The sequence below is a fragment of the Pan paniscus genome, chromosome 6 (genome assembly GCF_029289425.2).
Source record: "Pan paniscus chromosome 6, NHGRI_mPanPan1-v2.0_pri, whole genome shotgun sequence".
Classification (NCBI taxonomy): domain Eukaryota; kingdom Metazoa; phylum Chordata; class Mammalia; order Primates; family Hominidae; genus Pan; species Pan paniscus.
Window position 1 is genome coordinate 45,615,247 of NC_073255.2, and position 27,428 is coordinate 45,642,674.

The window sequence follows — 27,428 nt, forward strand, 5'->3', positions numbered from 1 at the left end:
TTGAATAGAAGTGGTGTGAGTGGGCATCCTTATATTATTTCATATCTTAGAGGAAAGGATTTCAATTTTTCACTTTTGTGTTAGCTGTGGACTTCTCATATATGACCTTTATTGTGTTGAGGTATATGTTTTCTATAACTAATTTGATGACTTTTTATCATGAAATGATGTTTTTCTGCATCTACTGAAGTGATTACATGGATTTTATCCTTTATTCTGTTAATGTAATATATCACACTTATTGATGTGAACATTGAACCATCTTTGCATCCCAGAGATAAATCCCACTTGATCATGGTAGATAACCCTTTTAATGTGTTGTTGAGATTGCTAGTATTTTGTTCAGAATTTTCGCGTCTATGTTCATCAAGGATATTTTTAAATTTTTTTGAATTTTTATTTCTTAAGCAGATCACCTGTCTAGAGCATATGTTCATCAAGGATATTGGCTAGTAATTTTCTTGTCTTGGAATGTCCTTGTCTAGCTTTGGTATCAGAGTACTGCTAGTCTCATTAAAAGAGTTTGGAAGCATTCTCTCCTCTTTAATATATTGGAAGAGTTTAAGAAGGATTGATGTTAGTTCTTTACATGTTTGCTAGAATTAAGCAGTGAAGTCATCAGGTCCTGGGCTTTATTTTTTTCTGATGAGAGACTTTTTGTCACTGATTCAATCATCTTATTCTTTATTGGTTTGTTCAGATTTTCTATTTCTTCATGATTGAGTCTTAGTAGATGGTATAATTTTAGGGCTTTATTAGGTTATCCAATCTGTTGGTGTATAATTGTTCATAGTAGTTTCTTACGAACCTTTGTATTTCTGTGGTATCAGTTTTATTTTCTCCTCTTTTCACTTCTAGTTTATTTGAGTCTCCTCTCTTTTTTCTTAGTTAATTTAGCTAATGGTTTGTCAATTTTGTTTATCTTTTCAAAAAGCCAGTACATTTTTTTCATTTTTAAAGACAGAGTTTGTCTCTGTTGCCCAGGCTGGAGTGCAGTGGCATGATCGCAGCTCACTGCAGCCTCAACTTCCTAGGCTGAAGTGATTCTCCCATCACAGCCTCCCAAGTAACTGGGACTAAAAGTGTGTGCCACCATGCCTGGCTAATTTTTTAATTTTTTGTAAAGTCAGGGTCTCACTATGTCTCCCTGGCTGTTAACAAACTCCTGGCCTCAAGTGATCCTTCTACCTCAGCCTCCCAATGTGCTGGGAGTACAGATGTAAGTCACTGCATCCAACTTAGTTTATTGATGTTTTGCATTATTTTTCTAGTCTCTATTTTATTTATTTTTGCTCTAGTCTTTATTATTTTCTTCCTTTTGCTAACTTTGAGTTTAGTTTGTTTTCTTTTTCCTGTTCTGTGAGGTGTAACATTAGTTCGTTTATTTTGTAATCTTTCTTCTATTTTGATGTAGGCATTTATTGCCACAAATTTTCCTTTTAGAACTACTTTTGCTGTATACTACAAGTTTTGACAATTTTGTTTCCATTTTCATTTGTCTCAAGATGTTTTTAAGTTTTTCTTTAATTTCTTTACAGACCAATTGATTGTTTCAGAGCATGGTTTAATTTCCATGTACTTGTGAATTTTGTTATTGATTTCTAGTTTTATACTATTGTGGTTGGAAAAGATACTTGATATAATTTCAATCTTCTTAAATTTTATGAGGTTTGTTTTATGTTCTAATATGTGATCTCTCTTGGAGGATGTTTTATGTACATTTTAAAAGATATGCATTCTCTTGCTGTTGGATGGACTATTCTGTACATGTCTGTCCAGTCCATGTTGTCTGAAGTGTTGTTTAAACCCAGTGTTTCCTTACTATTACTGTATTGCAATCTGTTCTCTCCTCAGATCCTTTAATATTTGTTTTACATGTTTAGGTGCTCCAATGTTGGATATATATATATATATATATGTATATTTATAATTGTTATATCCTTTTGCTGAATTGACCCCTTTACTATGTTATAATATCTTTCTTTGCCTCTTACAGTTTTTGACTTAAGTTACATTTTGTCTGATATAATTATAGCTATTCCTCCTCTTTTGATTTCCACTTGCATGGAATGTCTTTTTCCATCCTTTTTCTTTCATCTATGTGTGTTCTTAAAAGCAAGGTGTACTCTTGTAAGCAGCATATAGTTAGATCTTATTTTTGTAAAATCCATTCAGTCATTCTACATCTTTTTGGAAGAACATAATCTGTTACGGTCAAAGTAATTATTACTAAGTAAGGACTTACTGCTGCCATTTTGTTAGTTCTTTTCTGGTTGTTTCTGTAGGTATTTTCTTTCTCTCTTTATGACTTCCTTTGTGGTTTGATAGTCTTCTATAGTATTATGGTTGAAATGCTTCTATTTTTGTTTTGTAATTTTACTAAAGATTTTGCTTTGTGGTTACCATGAAGCTTACAGACATCTTTCTTATCAACAGCCTACCTCAAACTGGTAGTAACTTAACTTGAATTGCACATACAACTCTACATTTTTATTTCCCTTCCCACATTTTATGATTTTGCTGTCAAAATTTACATTACTTTGTAATGTAGCCCTTTGAAATTTATTTTAGCTATCATTGTTATTAATAGTTTTGTCTTTTAGCCTCATACTAGGGATAAAATTGCCTTATACTCCATCATTATAGTCTTAGATTATTCTGATTATGGCTATGCTTTATTTATACCCTTGAAATTGCACATTTATATGTTTCATGTTATTAATTAGCATATTTTTGTTTCAGTTTAAAGAAATCACCATAGCAACTCCTGTAAGACATTTTTAATGATGATGAACTCTCTTAGTTTTTGTTTGTTTGGGAAATTTTTATTTCTCTCTCATTTCTGAAAGTTGTCTTTGCTGGTTAAGGAAGATTTGGTGGGCAGTTTTTTTCCCTTCAGTACTTTCAATGTATTATCCTACTCTCTCCTTGCCTGCAGTTTTTGCTGAGAAATTTGTTGATAGACATATTGTCATTCCTTTGTATATGATGTATTACTTAACCCTTGCTGCTGTCTGAATTTTTCTTTGTCTTTGATTTTTGATAGTTTGAATATTATTTGTCTTAGTGTACTCCTTTTATGGTTGAATTTAACTGGGACCTATGTGCTTCCTGTACCTGGATGTTGTCACTTCTCTTCAGATTGGGAAAATTTTTAGGTATTTTTTTTTTACATTTTTATTTTATTTTATTTTTTATTTTAGTAGGTTTTGGGGGAACAGGTGGTGTTTGCTTATATGAATAAGTGCTTTAGTGGTGATTTCTGAGATTTAGGTGCACCCATCACCTGAGCAGTGTACACTGTAACCAGTGTGTAGTTTTTCATCCCTCATCTACCCCACACCCTTTTCCCCAAGTCCCCAAAGTTCATTGTATCATTCTTAAGCCTTTGTGTCCTCATAGCTGAGGTCCCACTTATGACTGAGAAGATACGATATTTGGTTTTCCTTTCCTGAGTTACTTCACTCAGAGTGATGTTCTCCAATTCTATCCAGGTTGATTTGAATGCCATTATTTCATTCCTTTTTATGGTTGAGTAGTATTCCATGGTATATATGTACTACATTTTTTTTATCCACTTGTTGATTGATGGGCATTTGGACTGGTTCCATATTTTTGCAATTGTTAATTGTGCTGCTATTAACATGCATGTGCAAGTATCATTTTTGTATAACAAATTTTTTTTGGGACAGAGTCTTTGCTCAGCCTGGAGTGCAGTGGCGTGATCTCAGTTCACTGCAGGCTCTGTCTCCAGGGTTCAAGTGATTCTCCTGCCTCAGCCTCCCAAGTAGCTGGGATTACAGGCATGTGCCACCATACCTGGCTAATTTTTGCATTTTTAGTAGAGTCAGGGGCTTCTTCATGTTGGCCAGGCTGGTCTTGAATGACCAGACTCAAATGATCTGCGTGACTTAGCCTCCCAAAGTGCTGGGATTACAGGCATAAGCCATCACATCCAGCTAATGACTTCTTTTCCTCTGGGTAGATACCAAGGACTGGGATTGCTGGATCAAATGGTAGATATACTTTTAGTTCTTTGAGGAATCTCCACACAGCATTCCATAGTGGTTGCACTAGTTTACATTCCCACCAACAGTGTAAAAGTGTTCATTTTCACCACATTTATGCCAACATTTGATTTTATGATCATGGGCATTCTTGCAGGAGTAAGGTGGTATTGCACTGTGGTTTCGATTTGCAGTTCCCTGGTCATTAGTGATGCTGAGCACTTTCTTATATGTTTGTTGGCTGTTTCTATATCTTCTTTTGAGAATTGTCTATTCATGTCCTTAGCCCTCTTTTTGATGGGATTGTTTTTTTCTTTTTCTTGCTGAATTGTTTGAGTTCCTTGAAGATTCTAGATATTAGTCCTTTGTCGGATGTACAGATTGTGAAGATTTTTCTCCCACCCTGTGGACTGCCTGTTTACTCTGCTGATTGTTTCTTTTGCTGTGCAGAAGCTTTTTAGTTTAAATAAGTCCCACCTATTTGTTTCAGTTGCATTCTGCTTTTGGGTTCCTGGTCATGAAGTCTTTTCCTAAGCTAATGCCTAGAAGGGTTTTTCCTAAGCTAATGCCTAGAAGGGTTTTTCCAATACTATCTTTTAAAATTTTTATGGTTTCAGATCTTACATTTAAGTCTTTGATCCATCTTGAGTTGATTTTTCTATAAGGGAGAGATGAGAATCCAGTTTCATTCTTCTACATGTGGCTTGCCAATTATCCCAGCACCATTTGTTGAATAGGGTGTCCTTTCTCCACTTTGTGTTTTTGTTGGCTTTGTTGAAGATCAGTTGACTGTAAATATTTGGCTTTATTTCTGGGTTCTTTATTTTGTTCCCTTGATTTATATGTTTTTTTTTTTTATACTACTATCATGCTGTTTTGGTTACTATGGCCTTCTAGTGTAGTTTGAAGTCAAGTAAAGTAATGACTGCAGATTTGTTCTTTTTGCTTAGTCTTGCTTTGGCTATGCAGGCTCTTTTTTAGTTCTACATGAATTTTAGGATTTTTTTTTCTGGTTCTGTGAAGAATGATGGTGCTATATTGATGTGAATTGCATTGAATTTGTAGATTGCTTTTGGCAGTATGGTCATTTTTACAATACTCATTCTAACCATACGAGAGCATGGGATGTGTTTCCATTTGTTTGTGTCATCTGTGATTTCATTTAGGAGTGTTTTGTAGTTTTCCCTATAGAGGTCTTTCACGTCCTTGGTTAGGTATATTCCTAAGTATTTTATTATTTTTTTACATCTATCGTGAAAAGGGTTGAGTTCTTGATTTGATTCTCAGCTTGGTCGCTGTTGGTGTATAGCAGGGCTACTGATTTGTGTACATTAGTTTTGCATCTTGAAACTTTGCTGAATTCATTTACCAGTTCTAGCAGTTTTTTAGATGAATCTTTAGGGTTTTCTAGATATACGATCATGTCATCAGCAAACAGCAACAGTTTGACTTCCTCTTTACCAATTTAGATGCCCTTTATCTCTTTCTCTTCTGATTGCTCTGGGTAGGACTTCCAATATTGTGTTGAATAGACGTGGTGGGAGTGGGCATCCTTGTCTTGTTCCAGTTCTCAGGGAGAATGCTTTCAACTGTTCCCTATTCATAACAATGTTGGCTGTGGGTTTGTTATAGATGGCTTCTATTACCTTAAGGTGTGTCCTTTCTATGCCGATTTTGCTGAGGGTTTTAATCCTAAAGTGATGCTAGATTTTGTCAAATGCTTTTTCTTCATCTATTGAGATGACCATGTAATTTTTGTTTTTTATTCTTTTGATGTGGTATATCACATTTATTGACTTGTGTATGTTAAACCATCCCTGCATCCCTGGTATGAAACCCACTTGATCGTGTTGAATTATCTTTTTGATATGCTGTTGGATTCGGTTAGCTAGTATTTTCTTGATGATTTTTGCATCTATGTTTATCAGTGATATTGGCCTGTAGTTTTCTTTTCTTGTTATTTCTTTTCCTGGTTTTGGTATTAGGGTGATACTGGCATCATAGTAGGATTTAGGGAGGATTCCCTCTTTCTCTATATTTTTGAATAGTGTTAATGGGATTGGTACCAATTCTTCTCTGAATGTTTGATAGAATTCAGTTGTGAATCCATCTGGTCCTGGACTTTTTTTTTTGGTAACTTTTTAATTACCATTTCAATCTTACTGGTTGCTATTAGTGTGTTCAGAGTTTCTATTTCTTCCTGGTTTAATCTAGGTGGGTTGTTTATTTCTAGGAATTTATCCATCTCCTCTAGGTTTTCTAGTTTATGTGTGTAAAGGTGGTCATAGTAGCCTTGAATGATCTTTTGTATTTCTGTGGTATCAGTTTTAATATCACCCATTTTCTTTTTTTTTTTTTTTTTTTGAGACGGAGTCTCGCTCTGTCGCCCAGGCTGGAGTGCAGTGGCGCGATCTTGGCTCACTGCAGCCTCTGCCTCCTGGGTTTAAGTGATTCTCCTGCCTCAGCCTCAAGAGTAGCTGGGATTACAGGCGCCCACCACCACGCCTGGCTAATTTTTTGTGTTTTCAGGAGAGACGGGTTTTGCCATTGTGGCCAGGCTGGTCTTGAACTCCTGACCTCAAGTGATCTGCCTGTCTCAGCCTCCCAAAGTGCTGAGATTACAGGCATGAGCCACCGCGCCTGGCCTCACCAGTTTTGTTTCTAATTGAGCTTAGTTGGATCCTCTTTTTTTCTTCGTAAATCTCACTAATTGTCTATCAATGTTATTTATCATTTCAAAGAACCAGTTTTTTTTTGTTTCATTTATCTTTTGTATTTTCTTTTGTTTAAATTTAATTTAGGTTTGTTCTGATTTTGGTTATTTATTTTCTTCTGTTGTGTTTGGATTTGGTTTGTTCCTGCTTCTCTAGTTCCTTGAGGTGTCACCTAAGATTGTCTATTAGTGCTCTTTCAGACTTTTCTATGTAGGCATTTCATGTTATAAATGTTCCTCTTAGCACTGCTTTTGCTGTATCCCAGAGGTTTTGATAGGTTATGTCACTATTATCATTCATCAATAGGTCAAAACTAAAATCGAGATGGAAATTAATTTATTGTTGATTCAATGGTCATTTAGGAGTAGATTATTTAATTTCCATGTATTTGCATGGTTTTGAGGCTTCCTTTTGGAGTTGATTTTCAATTTTATTCCACTGTGGTCTGAGACAGGACTTGCTATAATTTCATTTTTTCTTAAATTTGTTGAGACTTGTTCTGTTTTCTATCATATGGTCTCTCTTGGAGAATGTTCCATGTGTTGATGAATAGAATGTATATTCTGCAGTTGTTGGATAGAATGTTTTGTAAAATATCTGTTAAGTCTGTTTGTTCTAGGATATAGTTTAAGTCCATTGTTTTGTTGTTAATTTTCTGTCTTGATGACCTGTCTCGTGCTGTCAGTGGAGTATTAAAGTCCCCCACTATTATTGTGTTGCTGCCTGTCTCATTTCTTAGGTCTAGTAGTAATTGATTTTATTAATTTGGGATCGCCAGCATTAGGTGCATATATATATAGAATTGTGATATTTTCCTGTTGTACTAGTCCTTTTATCATTATATAATATCTCTCTTTGTCTATTTATTTATTTATTTTGAGATGACGCTTCACTCTTGTTGCCCAGGCTGGAGTGCAATGGTGTGATCTCAGCTCACTGCAGCCTCCGCCTTCCAGGTTCAAGCATTCACCGGCTTCAGCCTCCCGAATAACTAGGATTACAGGCGCCCACCACCACACCCAGCTAATTTTGTGTATTTTTTTAGTAGAGACAGGGTTTCACCACATTGGCCAGGCTGGTCTCAAACTCCTGACCTCAGGTGATCCACCCACCTCAGCCTCCCAAGGTGCTGGGATTACAGGCATGAGCTATTGCACCTGGCCTCTCTGTCTTTTTTAACTGCTGTTGCTTTAAAGTTTGTTTTGGCTGATATAAGAATAGCTACTCTTGCTTGCTTTTGTTGTCCATTTGCATAGAATATCTTTTTCCACCCCTTACCTTAAGTTTATGTGAGTCCTTATGTATTACATGAGTCTCCTGAAGACAGCAGATACTTGGTTCATGAATTCTTATCCATTCTGCCATTCTGTATCTTTTAAGTGGAGCTTTCAGGCTATTTATATTCAACATTAGTATTGAGATGTGAGGTACTATTCTATTCTTCATGCTATTTGTTGCCTGAATACCTTGTTTTTTCTTTTCATTGTGTTATTGTTTTATAGGTCCCGTGAGATTTATGCTTTAATGAGATTTTATATTGGTGTATTTTGAGGATTTGTTTCATGGTTTAGAGCTTCTTTTAGTAGTTCTTGTAGTGCTGGCTTAGTAGTGGCAAATTCTCTCAGCATCTGTTTTTCTGAAAAGGACTGTATCTTTCTTTCATTTGTCAAGCTTAGTTTCACTGGATACAAAATTCTTGGCTGATAAATTTTTTGTTTAAGGATGCTAAAGATGGGACCCCAATCTCTTCTAGTTTGTAGGGTTTCTGCTGAGAAATCTGTTGTTAATTTGATAGATTTTCCTTTATAGGTTACCTGATGCTTTTGCCTCACAGCTCTTAAGATTCTTTGCTTTGTCTTGACGTTAAATAACGTGATGACTGTATGCCTAGGTGATAATCTTTTTGTGATTAATTTCCCAGGTGTTCTTTGAGCTTCTTGTATTTGGATGTCTTGATCTCTAGCAAGGCTGGGGAAGCTTTCCTCAATTATTCCCTCAAATATGTTTTCCAAACTTTTAAATTTCTCTTTTTCCTCAAGATCACCAATTATTCTTAGGTTTGGTCATTTAATATAATCCCAAAACTTCTTGGAGGCTTTGTTCTTTTTTTTAATTCTTTTTTCTTTGTCTTCTGAGATTGGGTTAATTCAAAAGCCTTATCTTCAATCTCTGAAGTTCTTTCTTCTACTTGTTTGGTTCTATTGCTGAGACATTCCAGTGTATTTTGCAATTCTCTAAGTGTGTCCTTCATTTCTAGAAGTTGTGATCGTTTTTTATTTATGCTATCTATTTCAATGGGGATTTCCCCATTCATAACCTGTATCACGTTTTTGATATCTTTAAGTTGGTTTTCACCTTTCTCTAGTGCCTCCTTGATTTGCTTAATAGTTGACCTTCTGAATTCTTTTTCTGGCAATTGAGAGTCCTGTGATGTAATCCATCTTCAGGTCTGTTAGCTGTGCTGGTATCCCTAAGCTCCCAGGAGATTATGTCCTTTGTCTTAGGCTACCAGCGCAGGTAGAGAAAGACCACTGGGTGGGGGCAGGGTTAGCCATGTGTGAGCTCAGGCTCTCCTTGGGCAGGGCTTACTGCAACTGCAATGGGGGATGGCAGCGTGGTTCCTAGGCCAATAGAGTTATGTTCCCAGGGGATTTTTGGCTGTCTCTACTGCATCACACAGGTAACCAGGGAAGTGGAGGAAAGCCGGCAGCCATAGGCCTCACCCAGCTCCCATGCAGCCTACAGCCTGAAAGATTGGTTTCACTCCCATCGTACCCCCGCAACAGCAGTGAGTTTATTTCCAGGAAGCTGGTGAGCAGGACTGAGAACTTGCCCCAGGCTACAAGCCTCCCAGCTGAGAAAGCAAGCAGACTCACAGTTGCTCCACTGTCCCATGGAGCAATCCACCTCCTTCAAAGGATCTGTGGATTCTCTCAGCTTCAAAGGATCTGTGGATTCTCTCAACAAAGGGTCTGTTGCTGTCCCAACAGCAATCCACCTCCTTCAAAGGATCTGTGGATTCTCTCAGCTTTCCTGGTACAATTCTGTGGTAGTTCTTGGAGCAAAGTTCACAATGTGGGTCTGCACATGCTGCTCTGTCCATCTGAATGGGAGCTGCAAGTTAGTCCTTCCTCCTATCCATCATTTTTCCTCTTCTATTCTAGGTATTATTTATTTAAATGTGTTTTCTGTCCCTTTTACATTATCTTCCTTCTGTAACTCCTGTTACACAAAGGTTTGGTCTCTTGGTGGTGTTCCATAATTTTCATAGGCTTTCTTTATTCTTTTATCTTTCTGCTCCTCTGACTGAATGATTTAAAATGTTCTGTCTTCAAGCTCACTAATTCTTTCCTCTATTTGATCAAGTCTGGTTTTGCAGCTTTCTGTTAAATTTCTATTAAATTTTTCACTTTAGTCACTCTATTCTTCATTTCTAGGATTTTTATCTGTTTCTTTTGTTTCCATTTCTTTGTCAAACTTTTCACTTTGTGTATTGTTTTCCAAATTTCATTAAACTTTTTATTGTATATTCTTGTAGTTCACTGAACTTCTTTATGAGTATTCTTCTGAATTCTGTGTCTTTCATTTTATAGATAGATCTCCATTTTTGTGGGTCTACCATGGAAATTTTATTAGTTTATTTTGGAAGTGCCATGGTTCCTTGATTCTTCATAATTCCTGCATCCTTGTGTTGTTGTCTGAACATTTGAGATGACAGCCTCTCTCTGGTCTTCACAGGTGTTCTTTGCTAGAGATGGACCTTCACTTTAATGTAGTCTGTGATTCTGGAAGGGACAACTGATGATGACCCTCACTGACCCTGGGCAGGCAGAGCTGTTGTGAGTTTTCTAGTTGTCTGGGCCACTGATTTTGTCCAGCTGTGTATTTTCTGGGATCCAATATCTTGTAAGATCACTGGCTGGGCTCTGCTATCAGGCAGAGCTGCTGGCTAGATAACTCAATGGATTCTAGTCAGTCTGTTCACAAAATGTGTTTCCTGCTCCAGGTAACTCCAGTGTTTGCAATCTGCAGTTGTGAAAGTTTTAATTATGAGTGGATATCCAATTTTGTCAAATAAATTTTCTGCATCTATTGATATGATTATGTAATTTGTCTTCTTTTTTATTGTAATGGATTATATTATTTGATGTTTTTAATGTTGAACCAGGCTTCCATACCTGGAATAAATCCTACTTGTTTGCAGTGTAAAATTCTTTTCACATATTGTTAGATTTGATTTGCTAACATTTTGTTGATAACTTTTGCATCTATGTTAATTAAACATATTGATCTATAATTCTCTTTTCTTGTAATATCTTTGGTTTTGGTATAAGGTAATTCTGGCCTCATAGAATGTGTTAGAAAACTTTCCTTTTGCTTCTCTCTTCTAAAACAGAGTGTAGAGAATTGGTATAATTTCTTTTTGAAATGTTTTTTGGAATTCACATGTGAATGTATCTTGGCCTAGTGCTTTTTCTTTGGGAAGATTATTAATTATTGATTCAATTTATTTGACACAAGACTATTTAGATTGTCTGTTTCTTATTGTGTGCATTTTGGCAGATAGTGTCTTTCAAGTAATTGGTCTGTTTTATCTAGATTATCAGATTTGTGGGCATAGACTTTTTCCTAGTATTTCCTTATTATTCTTTTAATGTCTTTCTTCATTTCTGATATTAGTAATTTGTGTCATCCTTTTTTCCCCCTTAGCCTGACTAGAGGCATATTAATTTTATTGATCTTTTCCAAAGACCAGCTTTGGTTTTATTTATTTTCTCTACTGATATTCTGTTTTCAATTTTATTGATTTCTGCTCTAATTTTAATTTGTTTTCCTGCTTACTTTGAATTTAATTTGCTCTTTTTTTTCCTAGTTTCCTAAGGTATATCCTTAGATTACTGATTTCAGATCTTTCTTCTTTGCTAATATATGCATTCAATGCTATCAATTTTCATCTAATAACTGCATTTGCTGCATTCCACAATTAGAATAACTTTTGTTTTAATTTTGATCTTTTAAAAAATATTTTTAAATTTCTAATGAGATTTTATTTCCAACTCCTGTGTTATTTAGAAATGTGTTGTTTAATCTGCAAGTTTTGAGATTTCCCAGCTATCTTTCTGTTATTTGCTTTTAGTTTAATTCCATTTTGGTCTGAGAGCTGACATCATATGATTCCTAATTCTCTTAAATTTGTTAAGGTGTGTTTTATGGCCCAGGATGTGGTATATCTTGGTGAAGGTTCCATGTGAACTTGAGAAGAATGTGTACTCTGCTATTGTTGCATTAAGTTATCTAAAGGTGTTAATTATATACAGTTGATCAATGGTATTTTTAGTTCAACTATATCCTTACTGATTTTATGCCTGCTGAATCTGTTCATTTCTGATAGAAGGGTGTTGAAGTCTCCAATTGTAATAGTGGATTCATCTTTTTTTTTTGTAGTTCCATAGGTTTTTGCCTCATATATTTTGACACTCTGTTGTTAGGCTCATACTCATTAAAGATTGCTATATAATGTTGGAGAATTGGCTCCTTTATAATTATGTCATGTTTCTATTTATTCCTAATAAATATGCTTGTATGAGGTTTGTTTTGTCTGAAATGAGTAGAGATACTTTTGCTTTCTTTTGCTTAGTGTTAGCATGGTATATCTTTCTCCACTTATTAGTATTTACTCTTAAGCCATATGTCTCTTCATATTTAAAGTGGATTTCTTATGGACAACATGTATTTTGGTCTTGTCTTTGACTCACTCTGATCTCCATCTGTTAATTGGTACATTTACATCACTGTTGTTCAAAGTAATTTTGCTATCCTTGGATTAACATCTACAGTGTTTATTACTGTTTTCTTCTATTTATTGCCTTTGTTCTTTGTTTTTATTTTTCCTTCTACTCTTTTCTGCCTTTTGTAATTTTAACTGGGTGTTTTGCATCATTGCATTTTATCTCCTTTCTTAGCATATCAATTATCCTTTTTAAAACACATTTTTAAGTGATTGCTCTAGAGTTTGAAACATACACTTACAACTAACCCTAGGCTATTTTCTTTTCCTTTTTCTTTATTTATTTTCACCTTGTTGTACTTTAATGTATAATACTTAGCTCAAGGTACAAGACAATTGTATTTAACATTGTTATAAATAAAAGAGACATCAGATCAATCATTAAGGGCTCCAGAGTGAACAGCATGTTCATAACCTCCATGTTTATCATCTTTACTTTCTGGATGTAATTTAATAAGATCATCAATTCAAAGAATGGTAATTGCAGCTTCTGTTGCAAATTTCAAATTTATTTATTTATTTATTTATTTATTTATTTATTTATTTATTTTTAGTATACTTTAAGTTCTAGGGTACATGTGCACAACGTGCAGGTTTGTTACATAGGTATACATGTGCCATGTTAGTTTGCTGCACCCATTAACGCGTCATTTACATTGGGTATTTCTCCTAATGCTATCCCTCCCCAAGCCCCCCACCCCATGACAGGCCCCAGTGTGTGATGTTCCCCTCCCTGTGTCCAAGTGTTCTCATTGTTCAATTCCCATCTGTAAGTGAGTACATGTGTTGTTTGGTTTTCTGTCCTTGTGGTAGTTTGCTCAGAATGATGGTTTCCAGCTGCATCCATGTCCCTGCAGAGGACATGAACTCATCCTTTTTTATGGCTACATAGTATTCCATGGTGTATATGTGCCACATTTTCTTAATCCAGTCTATCATTGATGGACATTTGGGTTGGTTCCAAGTCTTTGCTATGGTGAATAGTGTCACAATAAACATACGTGTGCATGTGTCTTTATAGTAGCATGATTTATAATCCTTTGGGTATACACCCAGTAATGGGATCGCTGGGTCAAATGGTATTTCTAGTTCTAGATCTTTGAGGAATCGCCACACTGTCTTCCACAATGGTTGAACTAATTTACACTCCCACCAACAGTGCAAAAGCCTTCCTATTTCTCCACATCCTCCCAGCATCTGTAGTTTCCTGAATTTTTAACGATCGCCATTCTAAGTGGTGTCAGATGGCAAGTTGGATTCCTAAGTATTTTATTCTCTTTGCAGCAATTGTGAATGGGAGTTCACTCATGATTTGGCTCTCTGTTTGTCTGTTACTGGTGTTTTGATTTGCATTTCTCTAATGAACAGTGATGATGAACATTTTTTCATGTGTCTGTTGGCTGCATAAATGTCTTCTTCTGAGAAGTGTCTGTTCATATCCTTTGCCCACTTTTTGATGGGGTTATTTTTCTTGAAAATTTGTTTAAGTTCTTTCTAGATTCTGGATATTAGCCCTTTGTCAGATGGGTAGATTGCAAAAATTTTCTCCCATTCTGTAGGTTGCCTGTTCACTCTGATGGTAATTTCTTTTGCTGTGCAGAAGCTCTTTAGTTTAATTAGATCCCATTTGTCTATTTTGGCTTTGTTGCCATTGCTTTTAGTGTTTTAGACATGAAGTCCTTGCCCATGCCTATGCCCTGAATGGTATTGCCTAGGTTTTCTTCTAGGGTTTTTATGGTTTCAGGTCTAACATTTAAGTCTTTAATCCCTCTTGAATTAATTTTTGTATAAGGTGTAAGGAAGGGATCCAGTTTCAGCTTTCTACATATGGCTAGCCAATTTTCCCAGCACCATTTATTAAACATGGAATTCTTTTCCCATTTCTTGTTTTTGTCAGGTTTGTTAAAGGTCAAATGGTTGTAGATATGTGGTGTTATTTCTGATGCCTCTGTTCTGTTCTATCGATCTGTATATCTGTTTTGGTATCATACCATGCTGTTTTGGTTACTGTAGCCTTGTAGTATAGTTTGAAGTCAGCTAGCATGATGCCTCCAGCTTTGTTCTTTTTGCTTAGGATTGTCTTGGCAATGCAGGCTCTTTTTTGATGCCATATAAACTTTAAAGTATTTTTTTCCAATTCTGTGAAGAAAGTCATTGTTAGCTTGATAGGGATGGCACTGAATCTATAAATTACTTTGGGCAATATGGCCATTTTCATGATATTGATTCTTCCTATCCATGAGAATGGAATGTTCTTCCATTTGTTTGTATCCTCTTTTATTTCATTGAGCAGTGGTTTGTAGTTCTCCTTGAAGAGGTCCTTCACATCCCTTGTCAGTTGGATTCCTAGGTATTTTATTCTCTGTGTAGCAATTGTGAATGAGAGTTCACTCATGATTTGGCTCTCTGTTTGTTGATTATTGGTGTATAGGAATGGTTGTGATTTTTGCACATTGATTTTGTGTCCTGAGACTTTGCTGAAGTTGCTTATCAGCTTAAGGAGATTTTGGGCTGAGACGATGGGGTTTTCTAAATATACAATCATGTCATCTGCAAACAGGTACAATTTGACTTTCTCTTTTCCTAATTGAATACCCTTTATTTCTTTCTCTTGCCTGATTGTCCTGGCCAGAACTTCCAACACTATGTTGAATAGGAGTGGTGAGAGAGGGCACCTCTGTCTTGTGCCAGTTTTCAAAGTGAATGCTTCCTGTTTTTGCCCATTCAGTATGATATTGGCTGTGGGTTTGTCATAAATAGTCTTATTATTTTGAGATATGTTCCACCAATACCTACTTTATTGAGAGTTTTTAGCACGAATGGCTGTTGAATTTTGTCAAAGGCCTTTTCTGCATCTATCGAGATAATCATGTGGTTTTTGTCATTGGTTCTGTTTATGTGATGGGTTACATTTATTGATTTGCATATGTTGAACCAGCCTTGCATCCCAGGGATGAAGCCAACTTGATGGTGGTGGATAAGCTTTTTGATGTGCTGTTGGATTCAGTTTGCCAGTATCTTATTGAGGATTTTCACATCGATGTTCATCAGGGATATTGGTCTAAAGTTCTTTTTTTTTTTGTTGTCTCTGCCAGGCTTTGGTATCAGGATGATGCTGGCCTCATAAAATGAGTTAGGGAGGAGTCTCTGTTTTTCTATTCATTGGAATAGTTTCAGAAGGAATGGTACCAGCTCCTCTTTGTACCTCTGGTAGAATTTGGCTGTGAATCCATCTGGTCCTGGACTTTTTTTGGTTGGTAGATTATTAATTATTGCCTCAATTCCAGAGCCTGTTATTGGTAGATTGAGAGATTCCACTTCTTCCTGGTTTAGTCTTGGGAGGGTGTATGTGTCCAGGAATTTATCCATTTCTTCTAGATTTTGTAGTTTATTTGCGTAGAGGTATTTATAGTATTCTCTGATGGTAGTTTGTATTTCTATGGGATCGGTGGTGATATCCCTTTTATTATTTTCTATTGCATCTATTTGATTCTTCTCTCTTTTCTTCTTTATTAGCTCTGCTAGCGGTCTATCAATTTTGTTGATCTTTTCAAAAAACCAGCTCCTGGTTTCATTGATTTTTTCAAGGTTTTTTTGTGTCTCTGTCTCCTTCAGTTCTGCTCTTAGTTATTTCTTGCCTTCTGCTAGCTTTTGAATATGTTTGCTTCTCTAGTTCTTTTAATTGTGATGTTAGGGTGTTAATTTTAGATCTTTCCTGCTTTCTCCTTATAGCATTTAGTGCTATAAATTTCCCTCTACACACTGCTTTAAATGTGTCCCAGAGATTCTGGTATGTTGTGTCTTTGTTCTTATTGGCTTCAAAGAACATCTTTATTTCTGCCTTCATTTCGTTATTTACCCAGTAGTCATTCAGGAGCAGTTTGTTCAGTTTCAATGTAGTTGTGTGGTTTTGAGTGAGTTTCTTAATCCTGAGTTCTAATTTGATTTCACTGTGGTCTTAGAGATAGTTTGTTGTGATTTCTCTTCTTTTACATTTGCTGAGGAATGCTTTACTTCCAACTATGTGGCCAATTTTGGAATCAGTGCCATGTGGTACTGAAGAAGAATGCATTTTCTGTTGATTTGGGGTGGAGAGTTCTGTAGATGTCTTTTAGGTCGGCTTGCAGAGCTGAGTTCAAGTCCTGGATATCCTTGTAACTTTCTGTCTCGTTGATCTGCCTAATATTGACAGTGGGGTGTTAAAGTCTCCCATTATTATTGTGTGGGAGTCTAAGTCTCTTTGTAGGTCTCTAAGGACTTGCTTTATGAATCTGGGTGTTCCCGTATTGGGTGCATATATATTTAGGATAGTTAGCTCTTCTTGTTGAATTGATTCCTTTACCATTATGTAATGTCCTTCTTTGTCTCTTTTGATCTTTGTTGGTTTAAAGTCTGTTTTATCAGAGACTAGGATTGCAATCCCTGCTTTTATTTTTGCTTTCCATTTGCTTGATAGATCTTCCTCCATCCCTTTATTTTGAGCCTATGTGTGTCTTTGCATGTGATATGGGTCTCCTGAATACAGCACACTGATTGGTCTTGACTCTATCCAATTTGCCAGTCTATGTCTTTTAATTGGGACATTTAGCCCATTTACATTTAAGGTTAATATTGTTATGTGTGAATTTGATCCTGTCATTATGATGTTAGCTGGTTATTTTGTGCATGTTTTGATGCAGTTTCTTCATAGCCTCGATGGTCTTTACAATTTGGCATGTTTTTGCAGTGGTTGGTACTTGTTGTTCCTTTCCATGTTTAGTGCTTCCTTCAGGAGCTCTTGTAAGGCAGGCCTGGTGGTGACAAAATCTCTCAGCATTTGCTTGTCTGTAAAGTATTTTATTTCTCCTTCACTTATGAAGCTTAGTTTGGCTGTATATGAAATTCTGGGTTGCAAATTCTTTTCTTTAAGAATGTTGAATATTGGCCCCCACTCTCTTCTGGCTTGTAGAGTTTCTGCTGAGAGGTCTGCTGTTAGTCTGATGGGCTTCCCTTTGTGGGTAACCTGACCTTTCTCTCTGGCTGCCCTTAACATTTTTTCCTTCATTTCAACCTTGGTGAATCTGACAATTATGTGTCTTGGGGTTGCTCTTCTCGAGGAATATCTTTGTGGTGTTCTCTGTATTTCCTGAATTTGAATGTTGGCCTGCCCTGGTATATTGGGGAAGTTCTCCTGGATAATGTCGTGAAGAGTGTTTTCCATCTTGGTTTTATTCTCCCCATCACTTTTAGGTACACCAATCAAATGTAGATTTGGTCTTTTCACATAGTCCCACATTTCTTGGAGGCTTTGTTCTCTTCTTTTTCCTCTTTTTCCTCTAAAGTTCTCAATTTATTTCATTAATTTTTTCTTCAATCACTGATACCCTTTCTTCCACTTGATTGAATTGGCTATTGAAGCTTGTGCATGTGTCACGTAGTTCTTGTGCCATGGTTCTCACCTCCATCAGGTCATTTAAAGTCTTCTCTATACTGTTTATTCTAGTTAGCCATTCATCTTATCTTTTTTCAAGGTTTTTAGCTTCCTTGCTATGGGTTCGAACATCCTCCTTTAGCTCAGAGAAGTTTGTTATTACTGACCTTCTGAAACCTACTTCTGTCAACTTGTCAAAGTCATTCTCCATCCAGCTTTGTTCCATTGCTGGCAAGGAGCTGTGATCCTTTGGAGGAGAAGAGGTGCTTGGTTTTTAGAATTTTCACCTTTTCTGCTCTGGTTTCTCCCCATCGTTTTGGTGTTATCTACCTTTGGTCTTTGATATTGGTGACCTACAGATGGGGTTTTGGTGTGGATGTCCTTTTTGTTGATGTTGATGCTATTCCTTTCTGTTTGTTAGTTTTCGTTCTAACAGTCTGGTCCCCCAGCTGCAGGTGTGTTGGAGTTTGCTGGAGGTCCACTCCAGACCCTGTTTGCCTGAGCATCACCAGTGGAGGCTCAGTTGGAAGTGCAAAAATCACCCATCTTCTGTGTTGATCATGCTGGGAGCTGCAGACCGGAGCTGTTCCAATTTGGCTATCTTGGCACGGGGCATGTAAATTTCAAACTCTTAACTTTAACTGTGGTTGGTTCAAACACCCTTGCTTGTTTGTTGTCTCGAGGTTTACCATTGCTCAAATCAAGACCAATCCATTTTAGATTTTTACGTTCTGGGTTAACCTGAGCCTCATTATGAAAAGCTCTTTTTTTTTTTTTTTTTTTTTTTTTTAACCATCACAAATAGCACTTTTTATTTGCCACTATTTGAAGTCTGAACTTTAAACAGATTCTTGGACTGGTGGTTCATATCCATCAGCTCGTTCAACTTTAGCACCTGTCTCGTCCCCAGTGGCTTTTCCAGAACTACTGCCTTCACCATGAAGCTCCATGAGCTTTCCCAATTCAAACTTGGGCTTCTTCAGCATTTTTACTTTTCTAACAAAGACATCATGGAGAGGATAAATAGATTGGCAAGCCTTTTCTATGTCTTTTCCAATGCTGTCTGGAATCAATTTATTGACCACTTCTTTCAAGTCATTTGTCTGCCCCTCTCGGGTCATGATTTCCATCATCTTCTTCCGGATTTGGTGGACCTGTTGGTGCTGAGCATAAGAGGTCTTCCGTATCTGATTGTTGCGTTTTTTAGTAAAACCAACACAGAATAGACGAAGCAAGTAACCATCGGTACTCTTGACATCAACGTGAGCTTCAATCATTGTCTGCCATTTTTTGACCATGGAACACATTTTGTCACGGGTAAGATCCATGCCATGGAAGTTAGTCAGGCAGTTTTTACCCTGAACATCTTTAGTAATCAGCTTGAATTTTCTAAATGCAACTTCATCATTCTGCAAATCAGCAAGACTCACTTCAAACACACGACCCTTGAGACCATCAGATGCAATTTTGGTTCCTTGGGTCCTGGTGACGAGCGTCTTTCCAATATTTCTTATATTGAACATAGCAGGTGCTTTCACATCATACCAATCTTTCTTAGAAAATGGATCAACCACTTTCTTCTTGGCTCCCTTTTTGCCGCCTTTCGTAAGGCGCTTGTTCTTGCCAACCGCCATGGTGCTGGTGAGAGAGCCAAAAGGCATGAAAAGCTCTTAACTTTGCAACCAGATCTGTGGATTCCTGGGCAGCATTAACTGCCAGTGTATTAGGAATACAAGAAGTGATCTTGCAAACTCTGCAATAGCAGTCTGTTCCCGAGACCCCATGCTGGTTGCATAGTTTTCTTTTTTTTTTTTTTTGTGACGTGATAAAATACATTATTATTGTAGTTATGGAAATTTAGTTAGAAAATTATTAGGAAAACAGTAAAAATGATATTTCACAAAAAGTAAAAATTTTTTTTCTTTTTATTATTATTATTATACTTTAAGTTTTAGGGTACATGTGCACAATGTGCAGGTTAGTTACATATATATACATGTGCCATGCTGATGCGCTGCACCCACTAACTCGTCATCTAGCATTAGGTATATCTCCCAATGCTATCCCTCCCCCTTCCCCCCACCCCACAACAGGCCCCAGAGTGTGATGTTCCCCTTCCTGTGTCCATATGTTCTCATTGTTCAATTCCCACCTATGAGTGAGAATATGCGGTGTTTTCAAGGTATATAGAAAGGTATATAGTTTTCAAGGTATATAGAAAGGGCTACTTCTACAGCACCCACACCTGGAACCACAGATTTTGACACCAAAACTATCTTCACTACACAAAAAGCATCATGTAAAGAATGCTTCATCTCATCACACATGTAATCATTTGTCCCACGTAAGATAATCGATGCAAATGTATGAGGGTTAGTGTTTTTGATTAAGATCAGCTCATCATCACAAATTCTCTGCTATACCACTTCTTCTGCCTGCCCCAACATTGCAGCTTCAAAAGTTTCTTTACCTTCCAAATTGGCCAGAGTTGACAGAATAGTTGCTCCAGAAGCTTTCGGAATGCGTTTAAGGTCCCTTTTAAAAACTCTTCTAACTGCCGTAGCACCAGCCTCCACAAAATACTTCAGACACATATCATCAATTCCACCAGTGGTTAGAATAATGCTGGCACCAGTTACCAGGATCTTCTGAATTCTCTCCTTGGTAATATCTGATTCTCTCTGTCTAATTTGGTCCAGTTTTTTCAGAGTCTGTAATGACCACCTGTATACCAAGCTTCATTTTTGTTTTTTGCAGGCCAAAGTCAAGGCAAGCAATTTTTGCATTCACAATTCTCTTGGGTATGCCCTGGGATCCCACCACACAGTTGAGTGCATAGCCACTGATGAGCATACTCTCTGTTTGACTTTTCCCATGGGCTTTCAAAATATTAACAAAATTTACTGGATAGCATGGCTGGCCTCTTATGTCTGTGTATTTAATAGCAAATACAGCATCTACTACCATGTTAGCAAAGAAATCACCATTTATTCCAATGATTTTGGAAGACGTGGATGTCTTGGCGGCATTAATCAGGCAATCTCTTCCCACTTTATCTGTGTTAACAATTAGGTTTTCATTGATATAACGCACTGCTTCCTTGCAAGCAAGTCCATAGCCACTAATAACTGACGTGGGATGAATTTTCTGTTTGACTAATTCATCTTCATTTTTTAGGAGTTCTGCTGCAATAATAACCACGGAGGTAGTTCCATCTCCAACTTCTTTGTCTTGCAGATCAGCCAGCTCACAAAGAACTTTAGCTGCAGGATGTTCTACCTCCAGTAACTTCAGGATGGTGCACCACCGTTAGTAATGGATACATCACCAATATCATCCACCAACATTTTAACCAAGCCAACTGGACCAAGAGAACTTTTTACAGTATTGGCAATCAAAGCTGCAGCCATAACGTTCTGGGAGCAGATCGCCTCCCCAGTGCTGCGGTCCCCAAACACAGACAAAGGCCTCTCCATTTTCACGGCAGCGGTACACGTTGAATTCTGCTCACACCGCGGGCAACCAGTATCGCAGCCCCTCGGCTGACTGGCGACCACAGCAGTGGCTGCGACAGCGTGGAGCGAACCAGAGCGATTCTCCAAGAGGTGCTCAACCCAAGTCTATTTTCAAATAACATTATACTACTTCACAGGTACTGTGAGTAACTTATAACAACAAAATAATCCTAATTCCTCCTGCCGATCCCTTGTATCATTGCTGTCATTCATCTTACTTGTACCTAAGCAAACATAAGCATATATATATGTAGATCAATTAAGAATAAGAAAAATAAGTTTTTATTTTACTTTCACTAATTTCTTCATTAATGCTCTTCTTTTCTTCATATAGATATGAGTTCCTGACCCATATTATTTTCCTTCTCCTTAAATAACTTCTTTTAACGTTTTTTGCAAGTCAGGTTTACTGGCAACAAATACCCTCAATTTCTGTTTGTATGAGTAAGTCTTTATTTCTCTCACACGTTAAGGATAATTTTGCAGGATACAGACTTCTAGGCTGATTTTTATACTCTCAACACTTTCAATATTTCACTCCACTCTATTCTTGCTTGCATAGTTTCTTAGGAGAAGTGGTAGGATGTAATTATGATCTTTGCTCCTGTGTATGCAAGGGCCACCACCCACTCCCTGTGGCTTCTTTCAGGATTTTTTTTTTAATCATTGATTTTCTGTAGTTTGGAAATAATATGCCTAGGTGTAGTTTGTCTGGAATTTATCCTTCATGGTGTTCTCTGAGGTTCTTGCATCTGGGTTTGATGCCTGACATTAATTTGGGGAAAATTCTCAATCATTACTTTTTCGAATATTTATTCTCCTTCTGGTATTCCCATTAAGCATATGTTATGCCTTTTGTAGTTTTCTCACAGTTCTCAAATATTCCAGATTTTTAAAATGTTTTCTTTTCTCCTTTGTTTTTTAGTTTTAGAGGTTTTTACTGAGATATCTTTAAGCACACAGATTCTTTCTTAAGCTGTGTTCAGTCTACTAATAAGCCCATCAAAGGCAAGGCATTCTTCATTTCTGCTACAGTAGTTTTGATGTCAAGCATTTCCTTTTGGCTTTTTGCTAGAATTTCCATCTCTCTGCTTACATTTCCCATCTATTTGTGCATGCTTTCTACTTTGTCTATTAGAGTACTTAGCATATTAATCACAGTTGTTTTAACATTCCTCATCTAATAATTCCACCATTTCTTCCAATATCTGAGTCTTGTTCTAGTGCTTTTTCAATCTCTCCAAACTGTGTTTTGCCTTTTAGTATGTTTTGTAATTTTTTAACTGACAGCTGGACATGATGTATTGGGTCAAGGGAAGTGCTATAAATAGGCCTTAAGTAATGTAATTACTTATGATTAGGCCTCAGTTTTTAGTGAGCCTGTACCTCTTGACTGTGAACTTCATAAGTGCTGTTCAGTTCCACTCCCCTCTTTAGGTGTGACCATATGGCTGGAGGAGGCTGGAATTGTGTATTTCCTTAGTTCCACAGGAAGACTAGAGCCAGCTGGAGTTGGTAATTTTACTTCCTCCAAGTTCGTTAGGCACTGATGAAACCCCAGCAGTTTAGGTTCTGGTTAAATAGTTTCTCCTGAGGGCAGACTTTGTTAAGAAGAATACAATGCTCTGGCATATTTCAAAATGGCACTTTTCCCTCCCTTGCTGTAAGCATGGGGGCATTTTAAAAAATCTGGTATTTGCTTTGATAAACTGGTGGAGCTCTAGCAGGTAAAACTCGCAAAAGTAGGGGGCCCCTCAATAACTGAATCCCTCTGAAGTTTCAAACTCTCTGACTTGTCCACATTGAGCTTCCAGCAATTTGTTAATTACAGTTCAGGTTTTTCCAGTTTGGCACTGGTTCCCTTGGAGGTTTCTGCTCATGGGTTTCTGCTCTGGTAAGTTATGATTCTCTATACGTGTCTCTCTCTCTGATTTTGGGGCCAGTGGTTTGCCCTGTGACCTCACTTCTCTTACAAATCTAAGAATTGTTCATTTTTCCATTTTTCCAGCTTTTTACTTGTTAGGATTGACTGGCAATTCCATGCTTTTTGTATGCTGGCCAGAAATGAGAAATCCCGTGTTGTGTTTACATTTTATTCATTTCAATGTGCCATTTGATTTTCCTTGAAATTTCTTCCTGGATCCATGGAGCACGCTATTTAGTTCCAAGTGTTTGGAGAGTTTCCTAAAATCTTTCTGTCATTAATTTCTACTTTCATTCCATTGTGTTTAGAAAAACCCTTTACATAATTTTAACTTTTAAAATTTTGTTGAGGTTTGTTTCATGGCCGTCTATGATCTATCTTGGTGTATGTTCTATGGGCACTAGAAAAGAATATATATTCTGCTGTTTTGGGGTGGAGTGTTCTATAAATGTTGATTAGATCCTATTGGTTGATTGTGTGATTGAGTTCCATATCTTTGGTAATTTTTTTTTTTATTAGAGATGGGGTCTCACTTGGATTTTTTTCTCTAATTGTTCTTCAAATTTTCAGAGAAGGTTGTTGAGGTCTCCAACTGTATTACAGATTTACCTATTTTTGTTTTCAGTTCTACCAGTTTTTCTGCACAGATTTGGTAACTTTGCTTTTTGGTGCGTATGCATTTAAAATTACTATGTGTTCTTGCTGTATTGACCCTTTTATTATTACATAAAATCCTTCTCCATCTCTGGCAATTTTCTTTGTTCCGAAGTCTACTTTATCTTGCTATCCTTTCATTAAGGTTTGCATATTTTTTTCATTATTTTACTTTCAACCAGCCTAAATTGTTACATTTGAACTGAATTTCTTCTAGAGAGCATATAGTAAAAGCATGTTTTTCTAATCCACTGTGGCAAACTCTGTCTTTTAATTGGCATATTTATACCATTTACCTTTCATGTAATTACTGATGTATTAAGTTTTAATTATGTCATTTTATTTTCTCTGTCTCTTTCTCCCTTTTTTTTTTCTTTCTTTCCCCTGCCTTCCAGTGGGTTATTTTTTAGTATTCCATTTTGACTTATGTATAATGTTTTTAAATGCATTTCTTTTTATATATTCAAAAAAGTAGTTGTTTTAGATATTACATTATATAAATATAACTTGTGGCAAACTGCTGGTGTCATCATTTTACTAGTGCAAGTAAGATATTGAAATCTAACTTTCCTTTACTTCTCTTTACCTCTCTGCTTGTAATGTAATTGCCTTAACCACATCAAATAATGTTATAATTTTGTCTCAACTGTCAAACATAAATTTAAAAAATGTAACAAAAGAAGAAAAGTATATTGTATTTCCCTGTTTTTTGCTTACTATGTTCTTTCTTCCTTCCTCATGTTCCAAGATTTCTTCTTTTATCATTTCATTTTCATTCTTTTTGGATTGATCTTCTGATGACAAATTCTCTCTTCCTCTGAGAACATTTTGATATCCAGCTCATTTCTGAAGGATATAAATACAGGATTTTGGGTTGATAGTTGATTTCTTTCAGCAGGTGAAAATATTGTGCCACTTCCTTATAACCTCCAAAGTGTCTGATGTGAAATTTGCTGTCATTAGCATGGATTATTTTCCCCCTATAGGTAAGATGTCTTTTGCTTTTTACTGACTGCTTTCAATATTTTTTCTTTGTTTATAATTTTTAGTTTTTAGAAGCTTGTGGTGTGCTTTGGTGTGGATATTCTTGTTTATCCTGTTTGGGTTCTCTCAGTTTCTTTAGGTTTGTGTCTCTTGGTCAGTTATGAAAGTTTCCAGCAGTTATTTTTGCTAATGCTTTTTTAGCCCCACCTTTTTTCTTCTTTCCTTCTGCAACTCTCATGACATGAATGTTAGATCTCTTATGGTCCCATAAATCCCCAGGGGCTCTGTTTCCTTTAGTATTTTTCTCCCAGTTTCTCTTTCTGTTGTTCAAATTAGGTAATTTCTATTGTTATGTATTCTAGCTAATGGGTTATTTCCTCTACTTCCCCCATTTTGTTGTTCAGCCCATGTATAGAGCTTTTAATTTCAGTTATTGTATTTTTCAGCTCTAACATTTTTATTTGGTTATTTATATCTTCTAGTCTCTACTGAGACTTTTTATTTCTTTGCTGAGGTTTTCTATTTGTAAAAAAATTTGCTTCAAGCATATTTCTAGTTGCTCATTAAGTTATTTTTATTGTGGTTGCTTACAAATCTTTGTCTCATAATTCTAACTTTTATGTCATCTTTGTGTTGGCATCTATTGCTTGTCTCTTGTCATTTAGTTCGAGACTTCTTGGTTCTTGTTATGAGAGTAGTTTTCCATGGAAACTTGGAAAATTTTAATAATATAAGATTCTGGTCTTATTTAAACATTTTATTTTAGTTGTCTGCACTGGGTTGAATAGTATTCCCTCAAAACTCATGCCCACTCAGAAACTTAGAATGTGACCATACTTAGAAATAGGATCTTTGTAGATGTAATCAAGTTATAATGAGTCATAGGGATGGCCCTAAGCCAATGACTGGTGTCCTCATAAGAAGAGAAAAGTTTGGATACAGAGATGCACACAGGGAAAATGATGTGAAGGCACACAAAATGTGGTGTGATTCAGAGATGGAAGTGATGCATCTACAAGCTAAGGATTGCCAGCAACACCAGAAGCTAGGAGCAGGCAAGGAAGGATCTTATCCCTAAGCCTTCAGAGAGTGTGGCTGTGATGAAACCTTGGTTTTAAAGTTCTAGCCTCCAGAACTGTCAGAGAATACATTTCTGTTATTTTAAACCACCCAATTTAAACCAGTAAGGAAGGAGTACCTCATTTCTGTCAGGTGGGGAAAAATCCAGACTTTCTATGTGGTATCCACTGACAGTTTGGTTGGGAAGGGGTTGGGTAGTTGTAACCAGCGGGTGGGAAAAAGGTTTGGTTCATTATGTTTCCTTCTCTTACTCTGAAATGGCAGAGGTGTTAAAACACTTCTTACAAACTTCTAAGGATGAATGAGGCTCCCCAATGTGCCTCTACTGGTATGATGGGTTTGGGCCACGGGTTTTCTGTGGTGGTAGCCCGAGTAGGATGGCCGTTGTCTAAAAGTTGTCTCTCTTGATATTTGCCCCCTTCCTGTCCTCTGAGAGAGACAGCAGGCTTTTTTGGGGGCTCTTCTTGTCTGCTTCTATTGGCATTATGGAATTTCTGGCTTTTTAATCTCCAAGTCTGAAGTATATGAGGCAAAAGAAAGCCTGGAGAGGTCACCCTTGTGTTATTCCTCCTGTCCTGTGATCTCTAGCCAATGTGTCTTCTTTTTCCATAGTAGAGTCATCTTATTTTTTATATATATAAAATTTTCGGAGTTTAAGTTGTACTCAGTGAGAGGAGTTGGAAAAATTACATCTATTTCATCTTCCTTGAATTCCAGAAATCCTTTCAATGTATTTTATCTCATGTTCTGAGCTTCACTTACAAACTGTGATTTTAAACAATCTAAACCTCCATTTCTTGTTTCACCAACCAGAGAAAATAGCTTATGAACCCTCATTTGGTAAGAGAAGCACCCTAATACTTCCAAATAAAGTATCCCATAGATAGCCAATCCTCTCTCTTCTTACTCCTTTTTACTTCTTTATCTCTGTTGAGAATATCTTTACTTTTACATTGACAAGATGAATAATATTATTTTGTTAATATGATAGAAGCTGCCATGATTTCTCTACAAGTCAATACTAGGATTTTACAATCAATAAAATATTTTTTATTATTATGACTAGGTAAATGTTGTATACTCTAAGCCTAGTAATAGACTAAGATTACATTTCCTTCTTTGTGGATTAAATATCATAACCACTGTGTCCTTCAATGGAGAATATTTCCTGTTTAAACTTCAAGTATGATTTCTTTTTCCACCCTCCATTTACTTTATTATGCCATTAAATCTTTCCAACTTCTAAATTATATAGTTTCTCTGATTTTCCAATGTCAGCTGATTTCTTCCTGTATAATTTATATTCTATGTTAGATCTACTGTTTTTTTATAATTTATTTTATTTTATTTTA

General features: G+C 36.5%; 1 protein-coding gene, 1 long non-coding RNA gene and 1 pseudogene across 4 annotated transcripts in view; all 3 read right to left on the bottom strand.

The window, feature by feature from the left end:
- LOC117980934 (uncharacterized) overlaps window positions 1-27,428 on the bottom strand; it is a 370,564-nt gene that overhangs the window by 48,269 nt on the left and 294,867 nt on the right. The window lies entirely within an intron of this gene.
- LOC100983356 (T-complex protein 1 subunit alpha-like) lies at window positions 101-26,092 on the bottom strand (annotated as a pseudogene).
- Window positions 18,713-19,578, bottom strand: LOC103784448 (small ribosomal subunit protein eS1-like). The gene has a single exon (XM_034963993.3). The coding sequence runs from the start codon at window positions 19,551-19,553 to the stop codon at window positions 18,759-18,761; it is 795 nt and encodes a 264-aa protein (XP_034819884.1). The 5' UTR covers window positions 19,554-19,578; the 3' UTR covers window positions 18,713-18,758.